Here is a 27,962-nt window from a genome sequence, read left to right as displayed (position 1 = left end):
GCATGGCGACCATATGAGTATGGACACCTAATTTTGGTGGCATGTTTTCTTCTCTACAATGATGCGGAAGACACTACAATGCGTGAATCAACATGTGGTATTCGCCTACGACCACTAGATAATTTATATGTAATCGAATTTTTCTGTTATGCTGTTTCGGTTTCAACAACTGAACGATGGCTGCGACACCAAATTGTGATTATAAGTCACGTGAGGCATGGAAAAACTCCGACATAATCGCTGCTTGATTGTTTTTCATTCTCTACAGTTCTGAAGCCAGCCTCCATCTAGAGCCGGAATGACAGTGAATGTAGAAGCACCGATTATAGTCAAGTTTTTCACGCTTTATGTGACCTATAACCTCTCTTTGACGTTGCAGTCATCGTGAGGATGTTGAAACCGAAACGGCTTGAGAAAAATTAGATTATAAATTATTTACCGGTCACAGGAGAATATTATGTGGTAATCCGTGTACAATGATGTCTTGCGCCTCATTACAAAGAAAACATGCACCCAAAAGTTGGGTGTTTATACTCCGTGAAGTGTAGATAGCCATATTTTAAAAAATTTCCAAAATTGGAAAGAATAGCAGTGATAACAAAGGAATTAACAGGTACTTTCAATATACAGACTATACCTGAAAAGAATAAAAATTTCATAAAAGGTAGTACATAGACAATACATTTGTAATATTTGCAAAAAAGAATTACTTTTTCTCAATGTTGTTTCTGAACGACTAAAGGAATAAATCTCTGAACTCTTGCGTTCGAAATACTGATCAGGCCAATTTCTTTGTGGCAGAAATAATTTGGTTTGGTTTTGGGGGGTTTTAACGTCTCAAGGGGACTGATTACGAGGGACACTGTAGTGAAGGGCTCTGGTAATTTCGACCACCTGGGGTTCTTTAACATGCACCGACTGACATTGCAGCCTCTAGCAATTCGTGCCATGGCTGGGATCGAACCCGCGCTTTTCGGGACAGCAGCCATGCGCCATAACCACTAAGCCACCGCGGCGGCTGCAAAAATAAATAATATGCTTGGTACTGCGCGTTTCATGTGACTTGAACCAGGGATTTTAAAAAAGGCACAATAGAGCTGGGCGAGACCAACAACATTGTTTTCGTGCGACGCTACGCTCCTCGGGGTATTTTTTAAATTCCACTTGATAAATTATTTAGCTAGGATTAATTATGCAAAATTTTTAACATTCAGTTTAGGTTCAGGTTGTAAAACAGCCAATCAAATATCTTGTAGCAATGTATCTTTTATGTGGTCTTTTTTCCAGCATTCAAAGAAAGCCCGTGAAATATATATATATATATATATATATATATATATATATATACACACACACACACACACACACACACACACACACACGTATACATATATACATACATACATAAAAACAGATTGCGCTCTCGCGCTACCATATTGAGGCGATGCCAAGCGTGTTCTGGTTGAACCAAGTGTGTGCATTCACCATCTTGAAGTGAGCGGCCAATCCCAGCACATTCTTCACAACATGGAAAGCAAGTGCCATGATCTACTATAAGTAACATGCAGGCGACTGACAGCCAATTCAGAAGGGGTTTTTACTGAGTCACCACACAGACAAAACAAAAAAGGAAGGAAAAGCAGTGAAGTTGTGTATTTCAAGGTAGCCTCTGTTTTTATTTTCTGTATGATTTTGCAGCCTGTCGAACTGAGCGGTGGCGGGCAACTTGGGCACGGTCAACGCACACGTTTCATTTGTTGAAAACATGGTTGGCAGTGCTGGAATATGGTAGCACATGAGCGGTTCACTTTTTTTTTTCTCCATATGTGGGGGGGGGGGGGGGGGCTTTTTTTAAATGCCGGGAAAAAAAACCACATAGGAGGTACACCGCCACAAAACACTGAAAACTAGATCGGTTATTTCTTAACCGCCTCTACAACTTAATGAAACACGTGACCCTGTGACCCTATACTGAATGTTAGAAATTTTGTATAATTAATCTTAGCTCATTAAGTAAGTGGAATTTAAACTTCAGACTGCTTACGTGCGGGAATGTGAAAACATTACTGTCCATGGGTGCTTTGTTTATATGTAATGCTTGTACATGTATTAAAGTTCTTTTCTGCGAGTTTATGTGTCTGCGTATTGGTTTCGCACCAGACCGCAAACGTTCAGACCCTCTCACTGCACGGCAATGAGGTTGGCTGAACCTGCATGTTGTGGACGCAAGACGTAGACGTTTGGCATGTATCAGAAATGTAAGCTGTATGCAAAGAGAAATTGTATGGCACTACCTGGAAAGCTGCATGACAAACGGTTGCGTCGTCACCATTTTGGTACGAATGTCGGGAAAACTGGCGCCACATGGAGGTCGGCCAGTGGTGAGTGTGAGTATATATAGACAAACTATATCATTAGGATTGTCTGAAGTGGCTGTGTTCGGCTTGCTGTGTGCTTCATATGGCCACTTGATGACATTATGTTTTCTTGCCATCGCTGGGATTTTCTGTACCATCGCACGCACACACGCATGCACGCACGCCGACGGCTTTTCTTGTAATGGAACCAGTAATACTTTTGCATCACAATACTCTGAGGAGTGCCACATGATGGGAAACAATATGTCACTGGTTTCATCCAGCTCCGGTGTGCCATTTTTTAAAATCCCTTGTTCAAGTTCTGTGAAACACCCTGTATTTGCCCCATGCATTTGCATGAAAATAGCAAGAGTAATTTTGCAGCTCGCATGCTGAAACCAAATGAAGTGCAGCAAGTGGTGCAACTAGTGGTGTTTGTCATGCGCATAGCAGAACAATTGCTGTGCTCTTGAAGTACACGCACCGAACTCCAATCATCCCATTCCGAGCAGTGAGCGTAAATATTCTTGGATGAAATTAAAGTATAACTATCCTCGTAGATGGTAAATCAATGGAGCATAACAGGAACAAAATCGAGCAGACCACTGAGCGAGCATCGAATGGCTGCACTTCGAAAAACACGCTGGTCATGACCTGCCCGACGAACTCTAGCAAAAGTGTACCGGGTCCGTCCGACATACCTTTAGCCATACCCATTAAATATGGCACAACTACTTGGCTATCAATAGGTGCTATACTCAAAGGAGAAAGTTAACAGAATAAGTAGAGCAGTTTGCGTTTTGAGGTATATTCCGCTAGTTTACCTGCCTCTGCAACAAACTGGCAGGCTTCAGCAGTCAAGCTGGCTGGCTGTTCTGCACGGGGTTATAAAGCAGCCAGCACCCTTACAACAACAGCTCAGTGAATTCTTTAGCAATCCTGTTAGGGCTGGTCATGCAGCCTTTCAGCCCCCTACCCGCCCGGCACCGGTTCGAATGGGTCTGTTTGAAAAGAAATGCTGTAAACACTGTGCCGCTTTTCGCTGCAGTGAGGCTATTATGCTGTCGCTTAAAATAAAACATTATTCAGGCCACTTGAAAATTATACGGGTCGCTAAAATGCAGCATTTTGGCAGAATAATGGTAATCACTAACTTCCCAAGTCTGGAGTGAACGATTCCTGTGGTTGCCGTTTTAGTGCCCTAGTGCTTCCACTGCACCGATAAGCGGTTGTCTGTCTGTCCAAAGCCTGCATCTAGCATGTGGGCCACCTTGGTCACGCAACGTTATGACGTCATCACAAGCTGCCCACAGGATCGTGAGCAAACTGCCTACCGCGGCAGTTCAACTAATGATTAGTCGCGAGAGATCCCTCAGCAACAACATGGGTCTCACAAGCTCCACTGATGGCAGCATTTGCCATTGCAGGGCAGTGGTGCGTAGTGCTTAATCGCTGCACCTCTGCGCCAGGAGCGGAATCAAGACTCCCAAGGATCTGTGAATGTAGAGAATGATCAATTCTACCACAGTATAAGTCTAAAATGATGCAATATCACGCAAACTTACATCATTTGATATATCAACTAAATTAAGCCAGTTCAGGTCAAGCAAAAACATAGAAAGTCAAGATAAATTATGCAAAACAAGGGCTAATGGTGCTAGCGCACGATAATTCGTGGTTAACCCCAAGCTAAACCACCCGTAATTTTTTTGCTTGCACGTCCACCCATTACCCAAACGCTGAGTGTCAATTCCCTACCATACCTGCAAGAAATTTGTGTCATAAAATCAGGCGCACAATTACATGGTCACATGTCTGACCAAGGACAGAATTAAAGCGAGAGATATTCATGTTATCTGCAGAGCAGTACGACTTTTTTCTTTTTTGGCACATCGTACAATGCAAAGGCGGAGCGACCGCTGATTCAGACCAGGGTGGTTAAGCTGCTGCTTTATTTCTATGGTAAGACTACTGTGGCTAGCTTTGCCCACTACAGTGCGGCACCGTTTTCCTGTACCGCAATTTCGGAGCGAAAATAGAAAAAAGATACGACTGTACTGAACTACTCAAAAATTACACACCAACGCCGTCAACAAGCTTTGATTTGACAGTGAATTTTGTAGGAGCATTTTTTGCACTGCAGCCAGTTCTTTGTAGCACTTTAACAACCTTACTAGGTATCATTTGTACATGTTTCTCTACACTCTGATCATCTGACAGATTCGGGGCTGATAATGAAAATGTTGACTGCGGTACCACGGTTGCCATTAGGCCGGCGGCCACCTGCACGGCCTGGCGAGTGCCGCCTTGTTAGAGCACTAAATGGGGTGCTTCACCTAAGACTTTAGACATTAAAAAAAAATGGGCTTTTTGATATAGAAGAGCGCTTTTTTCGGCATAGCATTCTCAGCGGTGTAGTACATTGCGGCGATGAGAAGGCGTGCGGCTCCCCCCTTTCGTGTTCGCCTCGTATACCTCTAGACTGCAGAAACTGCGCCTTTCGCGGGAACCGTCACCCTAAGAACTAGCGCTGTAAGATGGCAATTCAAAACGGGCTGCATAGACAAAAAATGTTAGCCTGGAGTACAGTTTTGGCCACCACCCTCAACCTCAGACAGTGCAGCTTTCCCTCCCTCACCCTCACCTCATCATATCATCCCTTCCTCGCCCTCACCTCATCATTCCTCTCCTCCCTCACTCTTGTCCTCATGAATTTTCATGCGCCCATCCTCCCTCACCTCATCGAGTGAAATCCTCATTAGGTGAGGGTGAGGACGCCCTCGTGAGGATGCCCACTTCTGGTCCCAAGTGCAAGACACTCGTCCCTAACGCCCCGCCCCGCGTTGAAAGCCCCGCGTTGAAAGCCCCGCGTCAAAATGTCCCCGCAACATTTGCCCCGTCCCCGTGTGCCAAAAGCCTTGTACCAGAAGCTCAATTCCAAGATCCCCATATCAAAATCTCTGTGCAAGAAGCCCCGCATGCTATTCCCATTCTCAATATCGTGAACCTATAGTCCAGCAACCTCAGAAAGCGCTGTGCATATAGCACATACATGCAATAAATTTGCGGTAATTTTTTTTTTGCATGCACACACACGCTCCAGAGGCAGTGAGAAAGAGCATAGAATGACAGGGTTTCACTGATAGTTGGCTATTTTTTTTTAATATGCAGATAAGGAAAAAGCTTATTTCATTTTTACCATGGTGTGCTGATCATTTTATGCTCCTTTCCAACAGTGCAGCTATATTTATGAGGATTTATTTCTGCGTATCCAGATAATTTTTACATATTTTTATTACTATATCTATTACTACGTGTACTATTCATTAATTCTTTTTTTTTCCTAGTGACATTTGGTTGTCACCCCACCCTTGGGGTATTCTGTGCTGTTTTACAAGGGTTTATTTTGTCTGTTTGTCCGAGTCCTGCTTTGTGGCAGGTTGCCCACCGGTCTGAATCGTGCTTTGAGGTAGGCTGCCCACCGGATTATGGGCAACCTGCCACGCACGTGTGCGTTACCGCTGCACTAATGTGCCAGGAGTGGTACAAGGACTCCCAGGGATCTAAGACTGTAAAGAAGAGCATGACCAATTCAGCATATATGGGCATTAGCACTTTCATGTGCTTTGTACACAATTGGGTACACACCAAACTCTGAGCTTTTTCTGACAGTGTGCCGCACCAAGCAGCAATTTCACTGTCTCAGTCGAATTTAGCATCTTTCTGGTTGCAAATGTTTTTTTTATGCCATATAGTGAAAGCAGTAAATAATATTTCACAAAACACTGAACGGGGCAACGGGGCAGCACATCGTCCGCCATTTTTATGTAGAAAGATTTCGGCACGAGTGACACCGTCTACTGTTTTTGCTCAATTTTTAGCGTAATGTGCATCTTCGAAACACAATGTGATTCCAGAATCCCTGGGGTGCTTAAATGGCAAATCCAGGCATTTCGATATTACTATTTCTAACCAATCTGGATCACTGTATGGAATTTTGCACATCCTTATAAAAATTTACCCGCTTGTCTTTAGCGCTGGAAAACAAGTTCCCTTATTTGAGACCTGGATATACTAATAAAGTGGAACAATAACTGTTTTCAATAAATGAAAAAATTGGCACCTGAAAGTGTTAACCCATTATTGCTATCCGAAAAACTTCCATCCATGAACAATGGATCCGAACAGTGGAACAGAAGTGAAAACCAAAGTGTTAATGCACCTAATTTGAATCTGACCTAACTATGCAAAACCGAGAGTGAAATTTTTTTTTTGTGACATAGATGAGAGTCAATTTTTCAAGAGTCAAAACCGAGAGTCAATTTTTTTTTGTGACATAGATGAGCCTTTAGCTCATCTATGTCACATCCAGAGAAAGATCTTTTATTTTTTATTTAGTTTTAATGCAAAGCATTACTAGTCCTATTACAAAAAAAGCCAGCGGCGTGTGTATGTGTACTCGCAGATAGTACAGAAAATCCCAGCAATGGCAAGAAAAATATGGTGACTTCATCAGGCGGCCGTAGAACATACACAGCAAGCCGAGCACCGCCATTACAGACAATCATATCCATGTCGTTCGTCCACACACACACACACACACACACACACACACACACACACACACACACACACACACACACACACACACACACACACACACACACACACACACACACACCTTACTGCAGACCTCAATGTGGTGCCAGTTTTCTCAACTACATACGTACCAAAATTATGAGCAACCGTTTGTCGTAGAGTTCCAGGTGGTGTCATACGATTTCCCGTTGCATGTTGCTTACATGTGCTAGTCAGGTTATAGGCTAGCTTGTGGCAGGGATTCGGACCGATGCACCTTCAATTGTATGTCTTCCCAGACTTTTTTTACCTCTTTCCATACGGGCTGCTAAGGTGTGCACCGAGATGTTACAGTTACTGCGCCATTTCTTTTCCTCAAAAACCAATTTTCGTATTAAAACTGTGATGCAATCGTTCGTCGTACACCATTATGTGTGGTGTCATAAGATTTCTTGTTGCATATAGCTTATGTTGTAAATAATACTTTGTGCCAGCAGGCACACTGTCGCAAAAAAAAAAAAAAGTTTGTTTCTTAGCCAGGTTGGAGGCTAGCTCGCGACCAGTATTCGAATCGACTGTCCAAGTGTTTCATTTGGACCTTTGTGGATTCAGTGTTTGTGGAATCAGCTTTCGGACGACCGTATTCGTTTAATTTTCAGTGTGCAACCTCCGTCGAGGTCAAACGTTCATGATGACACACTAATGCTTTTGCCCTCACAACACGCAAGCAGTTTTAAGCACCCTCTGAACTTTTTTCGTTTAATATTTCATTTGATTATGTTCCTTTAATACTTTCATACGTTTTATTTCTGTCTTTTCTCCAGTTTCATACACAGAATATTCAACTTTAAAATCTGCTAGACCCTCTGCCAGAGAAATAACTTACTGGCTTTCCCAAACACAGGACTTTGCACCTTTCAGCACAGGGCAAAGGTAGAGGCGAATGCTGCATGTGTTGAATGAAGACCCTCAAAAACATTTTAAGCATATAAGATTGTAATTCAGTGGGCACACACAACTTCGTGGGAAGAACATCAGCTTTAAAAAAAAGAAAATGGTAGCCTAATAAATATGTCACCTCAGTTCCTTCAATTAAATATGGCGTCAGACCAATACTGAAGTTTTAATGTACTCAGCGGCATCGACAGTGCACTTAGAAGAAATTGCAGCCTAATTAAATTCATGCAGCCGGACCAGTTTAAGCCCTGTAAAAAATAGCATGCTATATTGTATGCACTAATGATTCTAGAAACCATGGAGAAATTAGCTAAGCACCGTGATTTCAATTATGCATCGGAGTATCGAAAATACAGTACCAGGTATGTGTATCAAAAATCAATTCCGAAAACGTACTTTGTATCGGTACTGAAAATGAAATTTTTCAGGGTATTGGCACTGAAGACACTTTTTTGAGGCACCGTGCCCAGCCCTGAAGCGCCGGCTCTGGCCAGACTCCCTTCGACAATTTAAAATCTAAATTTCTGTCAGAACCTTCAGTTAGCCCTCGCTACTGTCATCACAGGGAAAGATCTGCAAGAAAATGCCAATATTTTTATAATGGGATAGCACTTGTCGAATTAGGTTTGTGCTGGTGCTCCATTTTTTTTTTAAAGCTTTAAAGCTTAAGGTGCAACAGTAACAAAAAAAAAAGTGTGAGCAGCAGCAATGGCCATCATCCATGCTCTGTGATAACACAATAAACATAGCCAATCTGGCACTAAGGTAAAACTTCACAGGTGCTTGAGATGTGCAGCTATGTTTGTGCGAACACTGAACAATCAGCTTCAGAGGCCAAAGTCATCAGCTTTGCCTTTAATGTTGAATAATTATTCTTGCAAACACTCAATTTTGATTATTTTTAGCAATACGATTTATATTTTTTAACTGACAATTCCAATATACAAATTTCGTCCATGCATCACCTGCAGATAAGCGGGTTTCAAAATTAAACCTGCATAAGAAGGAAGCCAAAAATCACCTCACCAAACCCAAGAGCATAAGAGAATGTTTCCTTTTTTTTTCTTTTTTGTGGCGTTCTGAATGGGAAATAATAGTGCAATTATTTAAAGCTGAAAGACAATTGACTAGAAAGTTGAAGAAAAAAACAACCACATGCCGCCGGTGAGATCCGAACCCATGACCAGTGAATCTTGCATCCAATGCTCTTCCAACTGAGCTACGGTGACAGCTGTCCAATCTCCAGCTTTTGGGGGTAATTTATGTTGCACATAGCCTAACCTTGAGAGTGTTCACCAGCACCACCCTCGTCCATAGCGCCGGATGTAGTGCGTCCTATATTAACGCGAGTGTCGCGTAATCAAATGGTGGAAGTGGAAACTATGCAAGAGCCCTCACTTATCTTTCCCCCTTAAATAATTACACCATTTCCCATTCAGGACACCACAAATGAAAACAAAGAAACAATCCCCTATGCTCCTTGGTTTAGGTGACTGTTGGCTTCCTTCATATGCATGTTATAACGAGCTCCTCATTTCCCTTCCCTTGTCTGCTCAATATTAAACCTGGCAAGGTAACATGAAAATGTTTGGGAGTACACTTAAGGAATGCCAACATAAACTTACCTACTAATCCATAAAGAAAAGTGATGTCAAAAACTTGAAAAGCTATTGCAATAATACTCTGTCTTTAATAATACAACTTCATTAAGATAACTGTTAATAGGACAACATATTTTAACACAAGTGAAATGCTGGTTTTTAAGGAGCAATAGTGAAAACAAATTATAAATGTTATCAGTCAGGTCAAAAAGAAATCTGGAAAATATAACATGCCCTTACAAAGGACCTATAAGGTATATAAAAAAGCAAATTCATTCTATACATGTATGATTTTAATGGCACTGCACAATTGTGATATGGTATGAGTACTTTAATGTCCCAAAGCTGCACATCAGCAATGAGATATATCGTAGTTGAAGGCTCTGGACCAATTTTCGCCACCTGGGGCTCTGTAGTGTGAACTGACATTGTACAGCACATAGGCATTTTTCCATTTTGCCTCCATTGAAATGTAGCTGCTTAGCAGGGATTCAACCTCATGACCTTGGGCTCAATAGCCAAATGCCATAGCCACTGAGGTGGCATTATCCGAAATTTTATGAAGCTTTACATGCATACAAATGGTAAAATTGTATTCAGAATGACTCTAGCAACTGACTGACATAAATTTCAAGTCATTTCAACCGCTCGCTTTCAAGAAGAAAGTGACACACGTGTATGACAGTCTTCATAACAAGAAGTGGTGGTATGTATTTGTAACGCTGTCCATTCGTAGTATAAAAATTTGCATTACAGCTGAAACGTGCTTTAAAAACTTATACGACAAGTTCGCTGGTGAGATTTATTAAAGCATTACATGCAAAATGAAACTTAGCATTTAGCTTTGGCTCAAGAAGTTAATGCGGATCTGTTTTTGTCTATTCGACCACCACCCATAACATTTTAGTACTGTGAATCGCTGACAAAGCAGATCCTTAATACTTCCATTCACAGAGTGATACAGGAAAAAGTATTCGCGAGAACTAAATTTTAGGGGGCACTGCGAAGCCTGGCTACATCGGGCAAGATGGCATGTTGATGGAGGTCCACACATAACTCGCTGCGGGTTTTGGTGAAATTCACTGTATTCTGTGGAGATTAAACACTTTTTGTCAGTGGGCACTTAATTCTGACATGTTATAGAATCCCCGTAGGAAATAATACCAAGGCTGTGGCTTTGCTGCCATCTGCCAAAAGCACTTTGCCACTTTAAACTTTGTGTTCGGTGTGAACACTAGAGTCATTTATTTATTTATTCACATCGGTGTTTGACGAGAATGACATCTGACATCTCTGACACTGAATGGCACTGTGATCCCTGTCGGAAACAAGGAAAGGCCCATTTGATGTGTCTGGGATAGCTGTTGGAAGTGAAAAATACAACGCAATTCTTATGTAGTTTATAATAAAAATAATCCATGCATAATGTCTACGTGAGCATGCTTGCGCTTGGAAAATAGCAATATTCCTACTCAATGCAGGCTCAATATAACAATTCTGTGGTTGTGGCAAAAAAACTCTGCACTAAAAATTAAAAATTACAGGTAATACTGATGTATATGTCAACTTGAAGTGAAGGCATAAGGCATAAAGCACAGCTCCAGTGATGTTGCAGTCTATGTGGGTACATGACAGCCAATGGCTACGCTAATGACCTTGTCTGTACGTGTGGTTGGCAGTTTTGCATTTGTTGTAAGCTCCACTGCAAGCTATAATGAATGATTGTGCATTATGCCACATGGCTCCCATACTGTTTTTTTTTTTTTTCCTGATCATACCATTTTATAGTTCTGCACAACTTGAACACTCCTGCACTTGCCACTGTTGTTTACTATGCCTCAACTCTCCCTGTACAGCCAGCGCCCATGACCATCGTTAGCACGCTAACGGTGGATGCAGACGCCAATTTTAAATGCTTCCATGCCGTTCTTGAGCATGCTGTGCGATACCTGCCTAGAAAACTAGTTTAGGTTTAGTCTGTCTTTTTTTTTCATGTGTGGCAATTTTCAACTGCTTGTGCAAACAGCAGAGCATAGAAGTTGAGAATGGTCGCTTCTGCCAGCGTTGCACGCAACAAGGAATGCGGGAAATCTTGATTCATGTAGGCAAATCTTCTGATTCAACTGCATCCGCAGTTGATTTTTTCACTCTCTAGTTAGTAGTGACTGAGCATACTGCCTCATCATCCGACTTCAGTTCAGAGGGCAAAGACGATGTTGTGTTGGCTTTAATAACGCATAAGCAGCTAATGCTATCATGCGCCAAGCTCAAGGTTTAGGAAAACTTTTCTTCCTATTTTTTACCAATATATAAGCAAAAAAGGTGGTGTACAGGGCCTAAAAGGTTAGTTTGTTCTACCTAGTAATGAGAGAGGAAAGAAATTTTATAGATGGCTAATAGCAAAAGTTTTAAATAAGGCCGGGTAACCTCACCAGCCATTCTTGGCTGGGCAAGGATCTTGAGGCTCCCAAACCAATCCAATAAAGACCTGAGCCCTCTTCTCAGGAATGAGAAGGAATGAGAAAGTGGCTGATGCATGTCATATAATAAAGCAAAGCAGTGGATCAAAACTTAGTTTCTCGAAGAACATCTGCTTCTTTTAAAAAGCTAAAAACATATGATGTGTTAACAATGCATTTTCACCTAAGAGCAGCGCTAGGTGTAAAGGAATGCATTCATTATAAAATTTAGTAAAGTGCTTCTTTCTTAGTTTTTCGAGTTCTGAACAAGAGAATAAAAAAATGGTTTAGTGTGAGCTCATCTCCACATCTTTCACAAAGCGTTTGTCTTGTTTTGTCAGTAAGAAATTATTTCATTTCATTCATTCATTCATTTCAATTCATTCATGAAGTGAATGAATGAATGAAAATTATGTGTAATGAGTGTATGTCCAATTTGGAGGAGACATAAAATTACTTCTATAAATCGTTCCTGGTGCCTACAGGTCTTCTATTCACCCAGGACGGGCTTTACAAAGTGCAGCTTGTCGTTAACCTCGGTGTCCCATGAAGCCTGCTATTTTGTTCTCAGCTAATTTTGGACAAACTTAATGCAGTTTTATGCGGTACGTTTGTTTTACTTCATTTTAGGCAAATGCGACACATGCATCAGTATCAGTGCTCTCGTTCCCGCTGATTCCCACGTGACTAAGAACCCAGCAGAACTTTATTGTACGTCTTGTGCATCAGCTTTTATTACATTACGTATTATGTTTCCTTTTATGGGTTCAAATGCATTTCTGGGGATTATTGCTGTAATTACAGTGAGGAAGTCAGTGCAGATAACAATGTTCTCCAAGTTATTCTTCATTATCTATTCTACAGCTACAGCAATGGTAAAGCATTCTTCTGTAAAAATTCACAATGAGGCAGCCTGACTACTTTCTCCCATTTCTCTTGTGTTATCGCACTCCCTACTTAAAGTGCTGTTTTATAATCGTCTGTGCAAAAATCTGTAATTCTCATATTTTTCACTTACTGAAAAAAACATGCTGTATATATTCCTGTGGAGTTTGCCTTTTGTGAATGTAAGTGCGAAATTCCGTACAGCAGGAAACGTGTCCCAAGGTGGCAACGGATCGGGTCTCCGGGCAACATCAGGAAGTGCATCTAATAAGTTTAATTCTTAGCATTTTTCTTTGAAGCAGAAGAGGAGTGGTCCGACAGCTTGAGGTTTGTTGGTAAAGAGTGTTCTGGATGGGCGTTTAGTAACTATGGGGTAACACAGATGTTTTGGTAACGACCTTCAGTACGTATGCACAGTTAAGTATTGTTCTCCTGTCGGTGAGGGGCAGTTTATTTGCTTCTACGTGAAGACTATTAACGGGGGATGTTCTGTATGCACCAGTTGAAAGGTGCAAACCAAGGTTTCGTACTGGATCCAGCGTTTTAAGGTATAATGGGCTCACAGACCCATACACTATGCATTCATAGCGTAAGGAAGAGCATACTACTGAGCAATAGATTTGCAAGAGGCACATCCTATCCTACCCCCAGCATTTTTGTGACAGTACTTTGAGTACATTCTGGGACTGAGTTGCTTTTTTTAGGTTGTTTATGTGTGGCTGGAACGTGAGCTTTCTGTCAAGAGTTTGGCCTAGAAATTTGTGTTCCTGTTTTACTGGAAGTATGGTTTCATTTATGTGGAGAGTGGGATCAATCTGCAGTCCTCTTTGGAACGAGAAAGGAACGATTGTTTTTATGAGGAAAACCTAAATCCACTTCTGTCTGCCCAAATTGCTAATTTGTTTATTGTGAGTTGTATTTGTCTCTCACAAGTTGATAAACTAGAAGATGCACATGCAATTTGAAGGTCATCTACGTATACTGAGCACATAATGGACTGGAATTATGCTGGTTAAGGAATTCATTTTTACTATGAACAATGCAGTACTTAAAATGCATCCCTAAGGCACATCATTCTCCTGAGTAAAATTCTTCGAGAGGGTAGCACCGATATGAACTTGGATCATTTTAGCATCCTCCTGCGGATGCCAAGCTCTGCCAGGCCACGAAGAATCCCGAATCTCCATATCGAAAAAGACAGCAAGGCAGTGTTGTCTGTGTACAAACGCCTCTCAGACTGTGTTTTCCAGGCGGGCGAGATGGTCAACTGTATAGTATGGTTTTTAAAACCACATTGGTGGACATCAAGAAGCTCACGGAATTCTAGACTAAACATTAACTTAATACTGAGAACTTTCAAAAGATTTGGAAAGACAGCTTGTAAGGGTTATAGGCCTCTAACTACCAGGGGAGGTTGGTGGCTTTACTGGTTTTAGGAATGGAACAATGATGGCTTTTTTCCAAGCCACTGGTATTTTCCCAGTACCCATATTTTGTTAAAAAATTAAACATAACTTGTACAGAAGGTTCGATAGATGGGACAGCCTTTCATAATGATTTTCATTGGGGCCTGGTGCACTTTGTTTACCTATAGACAGTACTATCTCAATTTCTTGAAGTGTAATCAAATTATTGTAAGACTTGTTTGTGCTGCCTGGTGTAGGAAGCCTTTTTCGTTTGTGGTTTTGTATTTTAAGAATGACTGTGTGCAGCGTGAGGAACTAGAAACTGTAGAAAAATGTTGACCCAAAATGTCTGCTTGTTCTTTAATACTTGTCTGTATACTAGGCTCTGTCAGAAGAGGAAGTGCGAATGGGAAGTAGCCGCCATTTACTTTTCTAACCTGCTCTGACATTTTTTTTATGTTACTGTGCTGTTTATGGAAGACACATAACTTTGCCAAGACATTTTTCGGTATTCCCAACGGATATATCAAGCTTTAGCTTTTGACTTTTGAAAATTATGAGATTCTTGTGAGTTGGATGCCTACGAAAAACACCTCAAGCTTTGTTTTTTGATGTTTTTTAGCTTCCTTACATTCTTCTGTCCACAATACCTTGCGGTTCTGGTGCACCACTCCTGTGGACTGGGTGATAGCTAGGTGTGGAGAATCGATGATACACTTCGTGAGAATTTCATTGAGTTTATCTATGCTAAGTGTTTTTGAGAATATGCTTTCTAAAATGGCTTTTTCTCTGAGCAATGCCCAGTCAGCTAAATGGAGCTTCCATCATTGTGGTTTAGCTGGGATGACTGCAGGTGAGGATGATATGCTGATAAACACTGGCAGGTGATCAATCCCATATGGATTGTCTAAAACATTTCATTTAAAATCGCTAAAAACAGACGGTGAACAAAAGACAGGCCAAAAAAGCTCATTTTCCCAGAGGCTGGGAAGCAGTATGTGGCCTTTTCTGCATTTGAAAGACATACATTATTTGTGACGATAAAATCTTCGATTATTTGGCCCGCTAGAGTCATAGTGTTCCACTTCTCCAAAAAGGGGAGTCAGCGTTAAAATCCCCAACTAACAGATATGGCTCTGGAAGTTCATTGATCAGTTCTTATAGATCATGGACTGTTAATGTGAAATATGGCGGAAGATATACAGAACAGATTGTTCTTGTTTTGTAGCTGACGATGCTGACCGCAACAGCCTCAAGTTTTGTTTTGAGTTTCTTGAGTAGGGACGCCGCTTTGAACGACAATTGTGACGCCTCCTGAGAGTCTATTTGCCTCCTTGCGATCGCATCTAGAAGTTTTATAATGTTTCAGGATATTCACATGTTGTGGACCAAGATTAGTTTCATGAAGACATAAAGCTACTGGTGACACTGACCCTAAAATATGTGTTATGTCACTGTAATTCCTCAGCAGTCCTCTACAGTTCCACTAAACTAAAAAAGTAATGTTTATGTTTTTGGGTGGGAATGGGTTTACTTAGGGGCCCGTAATCAGGGCTCTGTCTATTTTTCGCTCAAAAGAGCTGTTCTGCTGCTGCAAAGCGGGCAGACTTGGAGTTGCATCCACCATTGCGCTAGAGGTGCTGGAGGACCGCAGAGAAGCTGCGGGTGTATGTGTTTCAGGCTTCCCCCGACGGGGCGAAGTCCTGCGGGATGCCAACCCACGGACCGGCGCTGCCTACTCTGGAGGTGGCAGAGCAGCCTTCGCAGTCCCTGTCTGGGGCATGGATGGCCCCTCTGTGAAAGTGGCCTGGGCAGGTGCCAGAGTGCTGTGTGGTGCACCGCCCCTGCGCACCACATCAGTGAAATTTGTTCTGGCAGTGAAGAAGAATGAGCCTTGTGAGACTGCATATCACCTTTGTGCTTCTTTGAACGATATAGTAATTTCTTTTGTCTTAATGGCTACGATTTCCTTTTCTTTCTTCCAGGATGGACACGCCCTGGAATATGCCTGGTGGTTCCACTGGCAGTTGGCACAAGAACGTGTACTGTCACAGTTATCTGACTGATGATCTTTTGAAGCGCATTTTGTGCAATTTCATGGCCGCGACAGCTAAGTGATCCATGACCATACTTCTGGCATCTGAAGCATCTTCAAGAGTTTGGAATGTATGGGCATACATAAAGTTTGATGTACCCCATTTCTATTGATTCTGGCAATGTGCTGGATTTGAATGTCAGGATAAGATGTTTGGCCGGGATTTCCTTGTTATCTTTACGGATTTCGATTCGGTGTATGTTGGTTGCTTCTTGGTCAGCAAGCCCTACCAGTATTTCTGCCTCTGTTAAATGAAGGTGCCGCATTCAGAGACGACTCTACAGATTGTGTTTAGGGACCTCTGAGCTGTGATGGACACAGGCATTTCCCCTATGGTCACAATGTTCTGAAGTTTGGAGTGCTGAACATTATTTTGCAGTTCAAGTAATAAATCACCGCTGGCCTTTTTGGTTACTTTGTAACCTGGGCCCAAGGCGTTTGTCAAAGACTTGGATACTGTGAAGGAGGACAAAATTCATGCTGGCTTTTCTTCAACTTCGCTGTGTACGGTTTATGGGGGTTTAAAGCGACTCAGGCTATGAGGAACGCCACAGTGAAGGGCTCCGGAAATTTCGACCACCTGGGGTTCTTTAACGTGCACTGAAATTGCAGTACACGGGACTCTTGCATTTCGCCTCCATCGAAATGCAACCGCTGCGGCCAGGATCGAATCCGCATCTTTTCGGTCAGCAGCCAAGCAACGTAACTACTGAGCCACCGTGTCACTGAACCACCACTTTGCTGTGTACAACATAGCACTTTGGAAAGGTTGCCTTCTTCTGAAAGAAGTCAGTTGCCTCATTCCACCCTCTTTTGTGAGGGCGATTGTTTGGTGGGAAAGGAGGAGCCATGAAAAATATGTGCTGTTAAGCTGTGGTGCCAGCCACCCACCATAGAGACCAACAAGGAGACGGGACAGTAATTTGCGAGAAAGTCCTGCCCACGCCAGCTGCACAGCACGACTATATAATCAAATATAGGGCAACACAGGGTAGCTGCACAACACACGGTTAACCCTAGCCGCAAGGAAAGGAAGAAAAACCAAGAAGGGAGGAGAGGACAGGAGAGTTTGAGAAAGGGATAGGAAAGTGAAAGATTAAGGGGAGGACAGGAAAAGGCGACTGCCGATTCCCCCCGGTCGGGTCAGGCCGGAGGTGCCGTCTATGGGAAGCTGGGGCCAAAGTGGTGTGCTGCCTTCGCTGAGGGGCCTTAAAGGTCCAAACACTCGGCATCTTTATTCTACCCAAAAAGGTGGCAGTCCAGCTTAAAAAATTGCGAATGAAGCCCCCGTTTGCTTACCTCATCAACATACCCGAAAAATGCAATATGGTGTTACATCATTCTTACAGCGCGATCCCTTTGGCGAATAAAAAACAAAACAAAGAAGTGAAAACTACTTTCCCCGCCAATGCAATGGCCCTTTGGTACAATAGTTATCAAAAAATGGTGCTGCCACCCTGGTTGCCATGAAAACAGTTTACTGCCCTCTGTGATAATGGTGGCCTCACTGTTTGGAAAGAGCACAAATGAATCAGAAAGCTCATGCTTGGCTTAAAGTTTTGAAGCTGCTGTGCATGACTGCTTCATGCTGACCAACTGAGCAGTGATGCCTTGCAGCCTCACTTCTCAATAGCACTCACTGCGCTGCTTTCCTATTTTGGTGGTGCTTCCAGATGAAATAATGCTGCTCGTGAAAGTGGTAAGCCAACTGTGACCCCCGAAGAACTCCCTTTACAAAGTGTGGCCACTAGAATTTTCGAGGGGAATCACTACAGTCTTTCACTTCAGTGCAATTTTCTCGCTCATCCAAGCTCTGTTCTCAGTAGGAATTATCTCTCAATATAGCTGTACTTAGTGCTTGGAAGGGTAGAGAGGTTGGCCAAAGGAACAGGTCTCTGGCCTGCTAATCCACATAGAGCAAGGACAGCAAGATGGAAAGTCAAGGCTGAATGTGAAGTTATAACGAGCTACATGTGGCGGCGCCAGTTGCGGCAGCAAATATAGAGAAAAACAAGAATGCTGGCCACTTACTGTCTAGGTGGTGAAGGCCGGCTGCGACGACTTCGTGACGGGATAACTGGCCGTGGTTTGTACAGGTCGGAAGACTGGTAACGCTTTGACGATGTGGATTCTGACCTGGAAACCGTACGCAGCAAGTCAGCATTGTATGCAGCCAGTGAACCTGTGTTCTTACCTAGGCCGCGGTTCATTGCCACTTAGTCTGCGTGCAGGCCGCCGGGATCGGTCAGTGACGGATGCTTCCGAAAGGTGGTCGGTTTCTTCATACGACATGAGAGTCCCGAAGTGATCAGATGCCCCTTCTCGTGAAAACACCTTTCGAGGCTCGGCTCGCAATGATGACTGCTCTTCATGGTGTCTTTCCTTGCCATACTTTGCCAATTCACTGAAGTCTATGGTTCCCGTTGGCTTTTTTCCTTCTGTAAAAATGGATGAAAACTCTTCAGATACATACTTAGGGTTGATTTTGCGAGTCCGCCGCAATCCCATCTTAGGCTCGGGTGCTCCACCGGAGATCACTGTGGATGGACAGCTAGATGCCTTCTCAGTGTTGCTCGTCTGAAGAGGTTCTGGGCTGGGTGGCTGCAATTCCTTGTTTGGAGTAGGTTCACACTCAGTAACCTGCAAAGATAAGCAAGCTAAGCATGCTCTGTCCAGCAAAACATGGGGCAATGAAACCTGTACCTCTTCTGGGACAACAGGCAGTGGCATAACTCCATCACAAGCAGGCGGCTCTGTTTCTGACCTGCTCATGCGGTCATCATCCTCATTGCTGCTGCTGGTCATTTTCTTAACTGGAAATGCAGAGATAATACATGAATAAAATTCAACATCAGCAATTCTCTGCTTCACTTACTTTCTCTTAGTGGTATCTTCTTTTTCTCTCTAACTATAGCACAATCATCCTCATCAGCAGAAGAGACACTGATGCAGTCATCATAGGAAGACAGGTCACTGGTGTGCACAGAGCTGACAGTCACATCTGACAAGGCACCATCCGATACATGGCCATCTGAATCTTCTCTCCTTGGCCGTTTCTTCTCAGGAGAATTTGTCTCTGTAGTAGTCTAAAAAGAGAATATTTAACCAAGGTGTTGGAATGCACTGAAAAACCAAAAGAAGACACTTCTGCATGAACCAGAACGCATTTTTTCATTTTCACTTTACAAGAACCAGGAATAAGATATTAGAATCCTTTGGTAATGTGACTGTTTCTGGGACCATTTTCCTCTGTGCACTGGCTGCATTCGGCAAAAATGGTTTACAGTCAGTGACTAAGTCAAACAATGAAAAAAGACTTTTCGGAACCCGTACGGGCTCCTTGATGACAATGAGGCGGACAAGGTGAGTAGGTGGTATTTAAGGATTATGGTTTATGGGGCTTTAACGTCCCAAAGTGACTCAGGCTGTGACGGATGCCGTAGTGAAGGGCTCTGGAAATTTCGACCACCTGGGGCTCTTTACTGTGCACTGACATCACACAGTACACGGGCCTTTAGCATTTCGCCTCCCCCGAAATGAGACTCTCGCGGCTGGGATCGAACACGCGTCTTTCGGGTAGGCAGCAGAGCGCCATAACCACTGAGCCACTGCGGCGACTGGCATTTAAGGGCGAAGTTTGTGATGTAATGACTGGGCATAGTTTAATGGCATGCTTCCTGCCGTGCAGTTCATTTAGGCATTTAGGTCTGAACACAGCAGCCACGACATGTGGAAGAGGAGTTAGCACGTGTGGCCTGCTCAAGTGGCAGCTTTATTGTAGCTTTTACAGGAATCCAACACGAGAGAGGCACCATGGTATGAAATCTGCCTTACAAAAACATGCCAACAGGTTTTACCAGAGGACGCTGCACTAGCTGGAAATTATATGGTAATGATAGGGATAGGACTGTAATTCATAAACAGCCAGTTACTTTTTACCGCTGTGTTCTCACTCTCATAATAAATGTTTCTGCATGCATTGTCCATTTGCTTCTATGAAGTGGATGTCAAAGAGCACGCACATTTAGATGCATTTTTTAATGAGAAAAACCATTTTTACTGAAGGTGTTTGTATTTCTATTTCAACGCAACTGGCCATGTTACATGTGATGCCATTGTAGATGCCCTGGAGAGGACAAGGTTTGGGCAGGTTTACAGACAGCAAGCTGGGTGCTTGTGTTGGCTTGGTAATCCAGCATGACAAAAATGACACGATATGATATCTAATACTACATGGAACAAGTCACTCATGTCGGCAACAATGGCCATGGCTATTCTTTATGTTCAACTTTGTAAAGAAATGAAAGCTCAGCAGAATAGCCAAATGGTCTAACAGCGTTTTTTTTCTGTCACACGGGCATTTTGAAGGCCCTCAAACCGATAGTCTGTCGACCCAAAGGTCATTGCACGCAGCTGCACGGATGGTTTCAATGGCCATAGAGTCAATTGTCTATTGAGCCACGGAGCCGCGCTAAACTCTATCAAGATTTCGAGGGCCTTTGTACACTGGCTGCGTGCACTCTCGGGTGCGAAGTGCTCGCAGTAACGTGCAGAGGAATAAAATCGGAACAGTATCAATTTATAAAAAAAAATGGAACTTCAATATATACAACTTATTTTGCAAAAAAAGAAAAGACAGCCCTGGAGACAAAACACTGCAGCATGCCTAGTACCACTGTTGCCAGCAATGCAAAACCAACACCAGCTTCCTCAAAAGTGCACGAATGCTACTGCAGCTTGTTCAAGACAACAAAGCTTATTTCAAGAGTGATTAACACTACTGTAATGAATAAACGTTTTGTTTTTAACCTTTCAAGGTTAAACTTGCAAGCTGTTTGCTAGCCATTGCTACCATGCCTGCAAAATTATTCACGGAGACGATGGCGCCGGAACACCTTGGTGTGATATGATGGAAACTCTCCACAGCGATATTTGCCCTGTAAAAGCGGCTTAACTCCAGAGTTTCAATAGCAATTGAGAATCTCGCAGGCTTTCGACTCGATAGCCTTTGAAAGTGTCCGTGTGACATCAAATGGGTTACCTTACATTATACAGAAATGATCAAAATTCATTTCAGTATCCAGATGACACAGCCTGCAGCCTCACAATGGATGCCCCTGCAGTGAGTGCCAGCAACATATAACACAACAATTCTGTTTCCCCTAGCGTACCTCCAGTGGCCCTACCAGCTTTTGTTGGCCCAGCCATGGTATGCCGAGTACCAAAGCTAGAGGACAGATAAGAAAAAAAAAAAACACTCTGAAGCAGTAGGATGAAAGACTGGCAGCCTGTTTTGTACAGGATGCCACAAACTGTCCTTCACAAGCCAGCTGCACAGGTTAGTGCAATGCAAGCTACTTCAACAGCAAAACTTTTTTACAGACCTCTGGATGATGCGTCGTTTCCTAGGTGTGCAAGCGCACTGCAATTCGGATGTCCTGAAGCATAACCTGAAGCAAGGTACTGATTGTTTCCTTTTCAGTATGTTTACACATATTTTCATGCTCCATTTGTTTCCAAGCTAAAGAGATACAATCCTGCCACCTTACGTATGTTTAGGTTATTTGAAAATATGAGCCACTTTCTACCAGTATGCATCTTCACTACAGCGCACAAAAATGGACACGGATGGATAGAAAGAGCGTCCGTGTTCTGTTTTTGTGTGCTGTTATGAAGTGAAGCATCTGGAACAACCTAATCCAGCAATTCGCCGTGACCAACCAGCACAATCTTTTTTTCAATTAAGTTAAACCTGAAACTGAATTATTTTCTCTGGAAAGAAATTACAAACACTTTGGTTCATCATCCTGCCCACAGCAAAAGGATTGAGAATATTAAGCCAGCGTTCAAACCCACCTTTCGTCTGACTGCTGCATGCTTCTCTCCTTTTAAAAGGCTCTTCTGTTCAGGTACATCAAGTAGTGCTACATCACCGGGAACACTCGTTTGGTCACCGTTCTCCAATTGTGCAGGCTCCTTACTGTGCACATCTTGAGGTGGTTCTTCAGTAACAGTGTCCACCAGTTGCAAATCAATTCCACTGTTACTTGACGCCTTGTCAGTCACATATGAAAACCTTAGGATCTCTGCCTCTTTTGCTTCAACAAGCTGCAGCGCATCTCGAGAACTCTCATCATATGTCTCTGATAATGTTTCTTGAGCGATATCCTCAGCAGCTTGCACATCACTTTTTGTTTCACTTTGATTGGCACTATTTAAAATACCTTCCTTCAGAGCATTTTGCGTAACGTGTTCCACTATTCCCAAGGAAGAATCTTGTGAGGCACTTTGAAAGCTCAGTTGAGAGCTATCATGGGAATTTCTGCGCATTTCCAAACGGTCTGGTATAAAAGTTCCTGGCATGTCCACATGGCACGATGTGCTATCATTTGCTTGGAATGAACTCTGACACATGGGTTGTGTAGTCTGTTCAGATGAAGCCTTTTTTGAGGCTCCGCCGTCCCTGCCGTCAGAAAAACTTTGCCTACTGTAATCTTTTCTTTCTTTCTCATGACCTTTGTCTTTTTGAGAACTTTCACCATGTTTCTCAGAGGACTTACTTGGCTTGTCTTGCCTGGAAGAAACTTTTGTGGAAGACTTGTCTTTGTCTCTTCGGCTTTCGTTATGTGACCTATGACTGTCGGAACGATCCCTGGACTTTTCTTCGCGAGAATGTCTATCACTGTGTCGTTTTTTATCATCGTGAGGTTGGCTGCTACTGTAGTGGCGATGTCTATCATCTGATCGCTTCCGCTCACTCCGAATGTCACATTCCTTTGATCTGCTAGATTGGCCTGAGTACCCTTTGCCGCGCTCATCTTTACTCACATCTGTCTTATTCCTTGACATTTCACCCCTTGAAGAACTTCCCTTGTCACGAGATGAACTGCGCTTTTTTTCTTTTGATAGATCCCGGCTCTCCTTGCTCAAATCTCCATCTCCTCTAGATTTATGTGGCTTTGATCTGCTCCCGTCTGAGCCTTTTTTTGACATGTGAATTTTGGAATGCGATTCAGACCGACTTGAATGGGAGCCTAATTCTCTGCCCTTGCCAGAATCCAGCTTCCGTTCCTTCCTGTCCTTGTCCACGCACTTGGATTCCTTCTTTTTCAAGTCAGCTATCTTCTCACCATCTTTCTTGTCAATTTCGATAGGCTTTCTTTCGCTCATAAAATCAGACTTCATGTCATCGAGTGGTACAGCAGACTCAACCACAACATCTTCAGCAGGAAGCCTCCCATCAGCATTTACACTCGGACAGATGACTTGCGGCTCTGGCTCCATGGCATCTACCTGCTCAGGAACAGGTGCTTCGCCAACTATTTCATTTGGAATTGGCTGAAGAGGTTCGGCTGAAGTGTCACACAAATCGGCACTTGAAGCGTCCTCAAACTGCAACTCTGCAGGAAGCTCTTCGGTGCGTTCACAGTTATCTGTCACAATCATGAGATGAGGTTCAGAAGACGAGTCTGTGAAGTCATCAGGCATGAACGCTTCTATGTATGGTTTGGGAGAGCAGCTGCCAGGGACGTCCTGTGTTGTCTCATCTAAAGGAGAACAATGATGCCAAAGTTTTACTGCTTCCCTAAATGAGTTGGCACTTTAAAAAATGAGGTCCCTTTCACATGTACGAGTTCACTGACTGCAGCATGTGTAGTTAAGCTACCTCCTGTACTTGCACGTAAGCTTGGAATTTGAACATCGGCATTTGCTGGCTGAATAAATTTTAAAACGCAGCCAATCACATCAGTGCGGACTTGTCCTTGACAATTCTTCGAAAACTGAGCACAAAAGGACAGGGAAATGAGGGGCTCGTTACGACATACGCATGAAAGAAGCCAGCAGTCATTGGCTTTCCTTGATTTCATCATCTGTTAGTTTCTTTCCTGCGTAATACTCTACTAAATAATTTCTAAAGCTATTGTTTTAGTAGACTTTAGGTATGCTGTCAACTCGGAATGTATGCAGAGCTTTCACTCAGAACAAATATCCGCAATGAGTGCTACAAAGAAAAGGAAACCACTCTCAGCATGAAGTTTCCTTTTACATTTGCAATTGATAAGGATGATATTGGTATCTTTACAGTACTTATCAAAGTGCTTTGGCCATAACTGAATATCAGTCCTGAAATCACAGGGCTTTGGTCATAAAGCCAGATATTAGGTGCCCATTAGATGTTCATTGCTTTAACCAAAACACAGGCCGTTTGCCACTGGTCAGTGAGTAGCTGCACATGTGAACTGCACCTTTTTAAGCGTGCAGGTAAAACTCAAGACCCACCCTTTCTGCCATTGTGTTCCCAATTATTCAGCGATGGGTACCAAAAGTTTAAACTGCAATCACAACCTCTGGTGACTACAAACAAAAAACAGACTTCACAGTTAGCATTTACTGCTTCCGCTTGCCACAATCAAAATATTTTGCCTGTAAAAATAAAAATGAGTAACAAGCTTCCCCTATCACAGGCTTCATTCCCCCCAGGCTTCATTCCCCCCCCCCCCCCCCCCCTCCCCACCTTTTCATCCATTTAGTTTTTAACAAATTCACTCATTCATGCTGCCAAGCTCAACAAGTTAAACATAAGTGATAGAAAGTTAACTGCACTTTCTCAACCAACGCTTATAAAGATTGACAGGCAGCCATTAATAACACTGTATATCAGAATCAATACACAATCTAAACATAGATACACAAAGCATCAACTGCTGCTAGCTAATACCTGTTCTATATAAAACATGTTCTAGCTGCACTGATTAAAGTGCTCATATCCAGGTAGAACTTTTGGTGCCCATCACTGCATATAGAAATGTGCTGCCCCAGCCAACCACACAGACAACGCAAATGTCTTGTGTTTATGTAGACAGAGTGTGCAAAGGTAGTCTCCCAGTTTACAGAATTTCACCCCCTCCCCCATACATCCGTGACAGCAATGCTTGGCTATGCTGCACATGGAAAGTATGCCCGTGCACTGGACTCCTACACTGGTTCGGAAGTGCTGTACCAAGAGACATCTCAATGCAGCACCTTGTCTTAGGCATACCAGAAACAGTGCCACTTCAACAGCAGAAAGTGCTTTATTAGATGACTGCTATAGAAATACACCAATTAAAGTGCTCCGAGGCCAGCAAATTTAATCGCAGATTTTATTTCACGCTCAAACAATGTTCTTTTGGTTTCACTTTAAATGATGTAAAAACACAGTCTTTCCATGGGTGAGTTCAAATACTAAACTGTCTCACATGTAACATGATTTCACTAATAATTCTCTAAAAAACTATCTAAGAAAGAACAATGTAACATTTGTAAAGTTGTCTTATTGAAAAATGACACATCTAAAAAAGGAATAATGATGAAAATAGAAAAAGACATTTCCCCAACAAATTTTGCATTTCTGAACTAAGAATACACACATCGGTGCTTATATTTCAAATCACGGAGTCTCTGCGTATTTGTTTGCTCATACACTATTGCACTTTGCCCTTGAAATACAGTGCACACTGAAGGAAAATTGAGAAACAGAGACCCAAATTCTATCAACCTTAGAGCTAGCTCCAAATAAATCGTTCAGATCAGGGCTTGTCAAGGCACTGGACAAATATAAGAGGTCAGTGCACTTGCAAGTCTTTCCAGCAGCAATAAAGCATTCCTGTCATTCACTAGCTTAAAATCAGTTTTTTACCATTACACTCACCAAAAGGTGTGGTCATATATATATGTATATATAATATATGTATACATATTTACATATGTAAGTCGGCATCTACTGATGTGCAGTGTTGTTTGCAATTAAGAGATCCACAAGGACAATGTCTCCCATTGCACCTTTTAACAATGCATGCAACAAGACATCCAATGTAGTCAGGTGTAGAGCACAGTATAAAAGCCAAGATTTCTTTTGATATTCCTGACGTGCAGAATGCATTTGGGGAACTTCCTACAACAAGACAATTTATGTGCAGTTGCTAGCCCAACACATTCCCTCTTGGTTAGTTTTGTCATCAACGAGCATGTGAGCACAATCTACATGTATGCAAACATGTTGTATCACGTCCTGATGATCTGTTATCACAATATAGACTGGACTCTCAGGCAGGCATCACCAGTTTAAACATGGGTACACACACACGCTCGCGCGCGCACACACACACACAGACACACCATGGGTGCTAAGAGGTTGCAGGCAAAACGGCCTGCTCCCCTTGGCAGTGCTGTTCTATATGCATGCACTATACACAGGCGTTTGGGAAATGACTGCCGCTGGCCCCCTTGATGGCGAGCAGTGGAGAGCTCGGGGCGAGACGGTCGGCGCGGTAACAGCGAAGCTAGGACGCTGGCCATGCTCCTGCACCAAACGGCCCTTCCCAAGCTCTCCAGTAAACAGGGCGTTTCCTGCTACTGCCAGGCGTAGCACACAACGCGTGCACGACGCCTGGCAGGAATATATGGCCGCTCCGAGCGTCCTCGGCTGTCACAACCACGGGGTACAAAGTGAAACATGCATTGTTAGCAACGGGGCGGTTAGTAGTCGAAAGCATCGTCAAATACCTATACTGAATTCAGACTTTGGCGGCAGCGGCGGCGGCGGTAAGACTGGCGTTTGGGGAGGCGGTTGGCTGGTCGTGTCAGCAGCAGCCTCGGGCGCAGGTTGATGGGTCGAGGTGTCGTTCGCCGAACTCAACCCGAGATACTGAAGCACGCCGTCCTCTACCTCAGGCGTGAACACTTGGTATATTTTAGGATTGACTATCTGGTCAACAAGATGATCCATGCCTGCCGAGAGCATGCCGGACCTGGGAAGCGAACGCAGCATCAGTCACAAACGCGTCGACACGAGACGCGCCAAGCTGATCAAGGGAGAATTAACAAACTCACTCGTTTATCTCCCTGCGCATCATGTCTCGCACATGGTTCTTGTTCATATCTGGAGTCCACGTCTGCGTTGAGAGGAACTTCGTGATGTAGCCTTCGATTCTTTGCTTCAGGTTTAGGTAGGCTGGCTGTAACAGGCACATGAAAGCAACAGCGTTGCAGCGGCGTCTCGCATGCCTCAGCAACAAAATGACACTGGGATTACTTACCTTCGTCTCCACATCGCCTAGGCAGTCTCGCCGTAACTTATCAAAAGCCCACGGGATTTCAAGTGGCTTACAATGTTTGCCGTCAATTCAGGATCGCCTGGCGGTAGTTCTCTTATGCTTGAATTCGAAGTCATTGTTGCGCCTAAAGGCATTTCAGCTAAGTCCGATGTATATGCGTGCATACTAAATGCGACAAAAGGCCTGCGTTGCACATTCCACTCACGGAACTACATGCACAAAGTGAGTACGAACGAAGATGCGGAATTAAATACGCAGCCCAGCTATTCTAGCCACCATAGCCCAGCTAGCCCAACCTCCCAGCGTTCGGTTATGACGTTGATGACGTCTGCCGATAGTCTTGCGTTACGTGGACACAACCGGCTAATTCAATGCATCCTCAGTTCCGTACTTCAGTCGGTTTCAGTTTTCAGTATCTGTTTCAGCAGGTTTCAGATTGCGTGGTTGCGTTCTTCAGGCGCTTCAGGGGAGGATATGTATACTGGTATGTTGTACTGTACAGAACGTTACAAACCAGAGTTCTATCCT

At 43.2% G+C, this 27,962-nt stretch overlaps 1 protein-coding gene across 1 annotated transcript in view; it reads right to left on the bottom strand.

Annotated features, from left to right (window-relative positions):
• LOC144111390 (uncharacterized) overlaps positions 1 to 27,732 on the bottom strand; it is a 31,662-nt gene extending 3,930 nt beyond the window's left edge. The window contains 9 exon segments of the mRNA XM_077644675.1: positions 18,370 to 18,474; positions 18,533 to 18,978; positions 19,042 to 19,151; positions 19,214 to 19,424; positions 22,195 to 23,885; positions 26,884 to 27,128; positions 27,211 to 27,335; positions 27,417 to 27,463; positions 27,466 to 27,732. Of these exon segments, the coding sequence (XP_077500801.1) occupies positions 18,370 to 18,474; positions 18,533 to 18,978; positions 19,042 to 19,151; positions 19,214 to 19,424; positions 22,195 to 23,885; positions 26,884 to 27,128; positions 27,211 to 27,335; positions 27,417 to 27,463; positions 27,466 to 27,598 (3,113 nt within the window). The 5' untranslated portion in view covers positions 27,599 to 27,732.
• Positions 27,733 to 27,962: the final 230 nt, after the last annotated feature.

The sequence above is a fragment of the Amblyomma americanum genome, chromosome 1 (genome assembly GCF_052857255.1).
Source record: "Amblyomma americanum isolate KBUSLIRL-KWMA chromosome 1, ASM5285725v1, whole genome shotgun sequence".
Classification (NCBI taxonomy): domain Eukaryota; kingdom Metazoa; phylum Arthropoda; class Arachnida; order Ixodida; family Ixodidae; genus Amblyomma; species Amblyomma americanum.
This window is presented reverse-complemented; position numbering and strand designations above follow the sequence as displayed.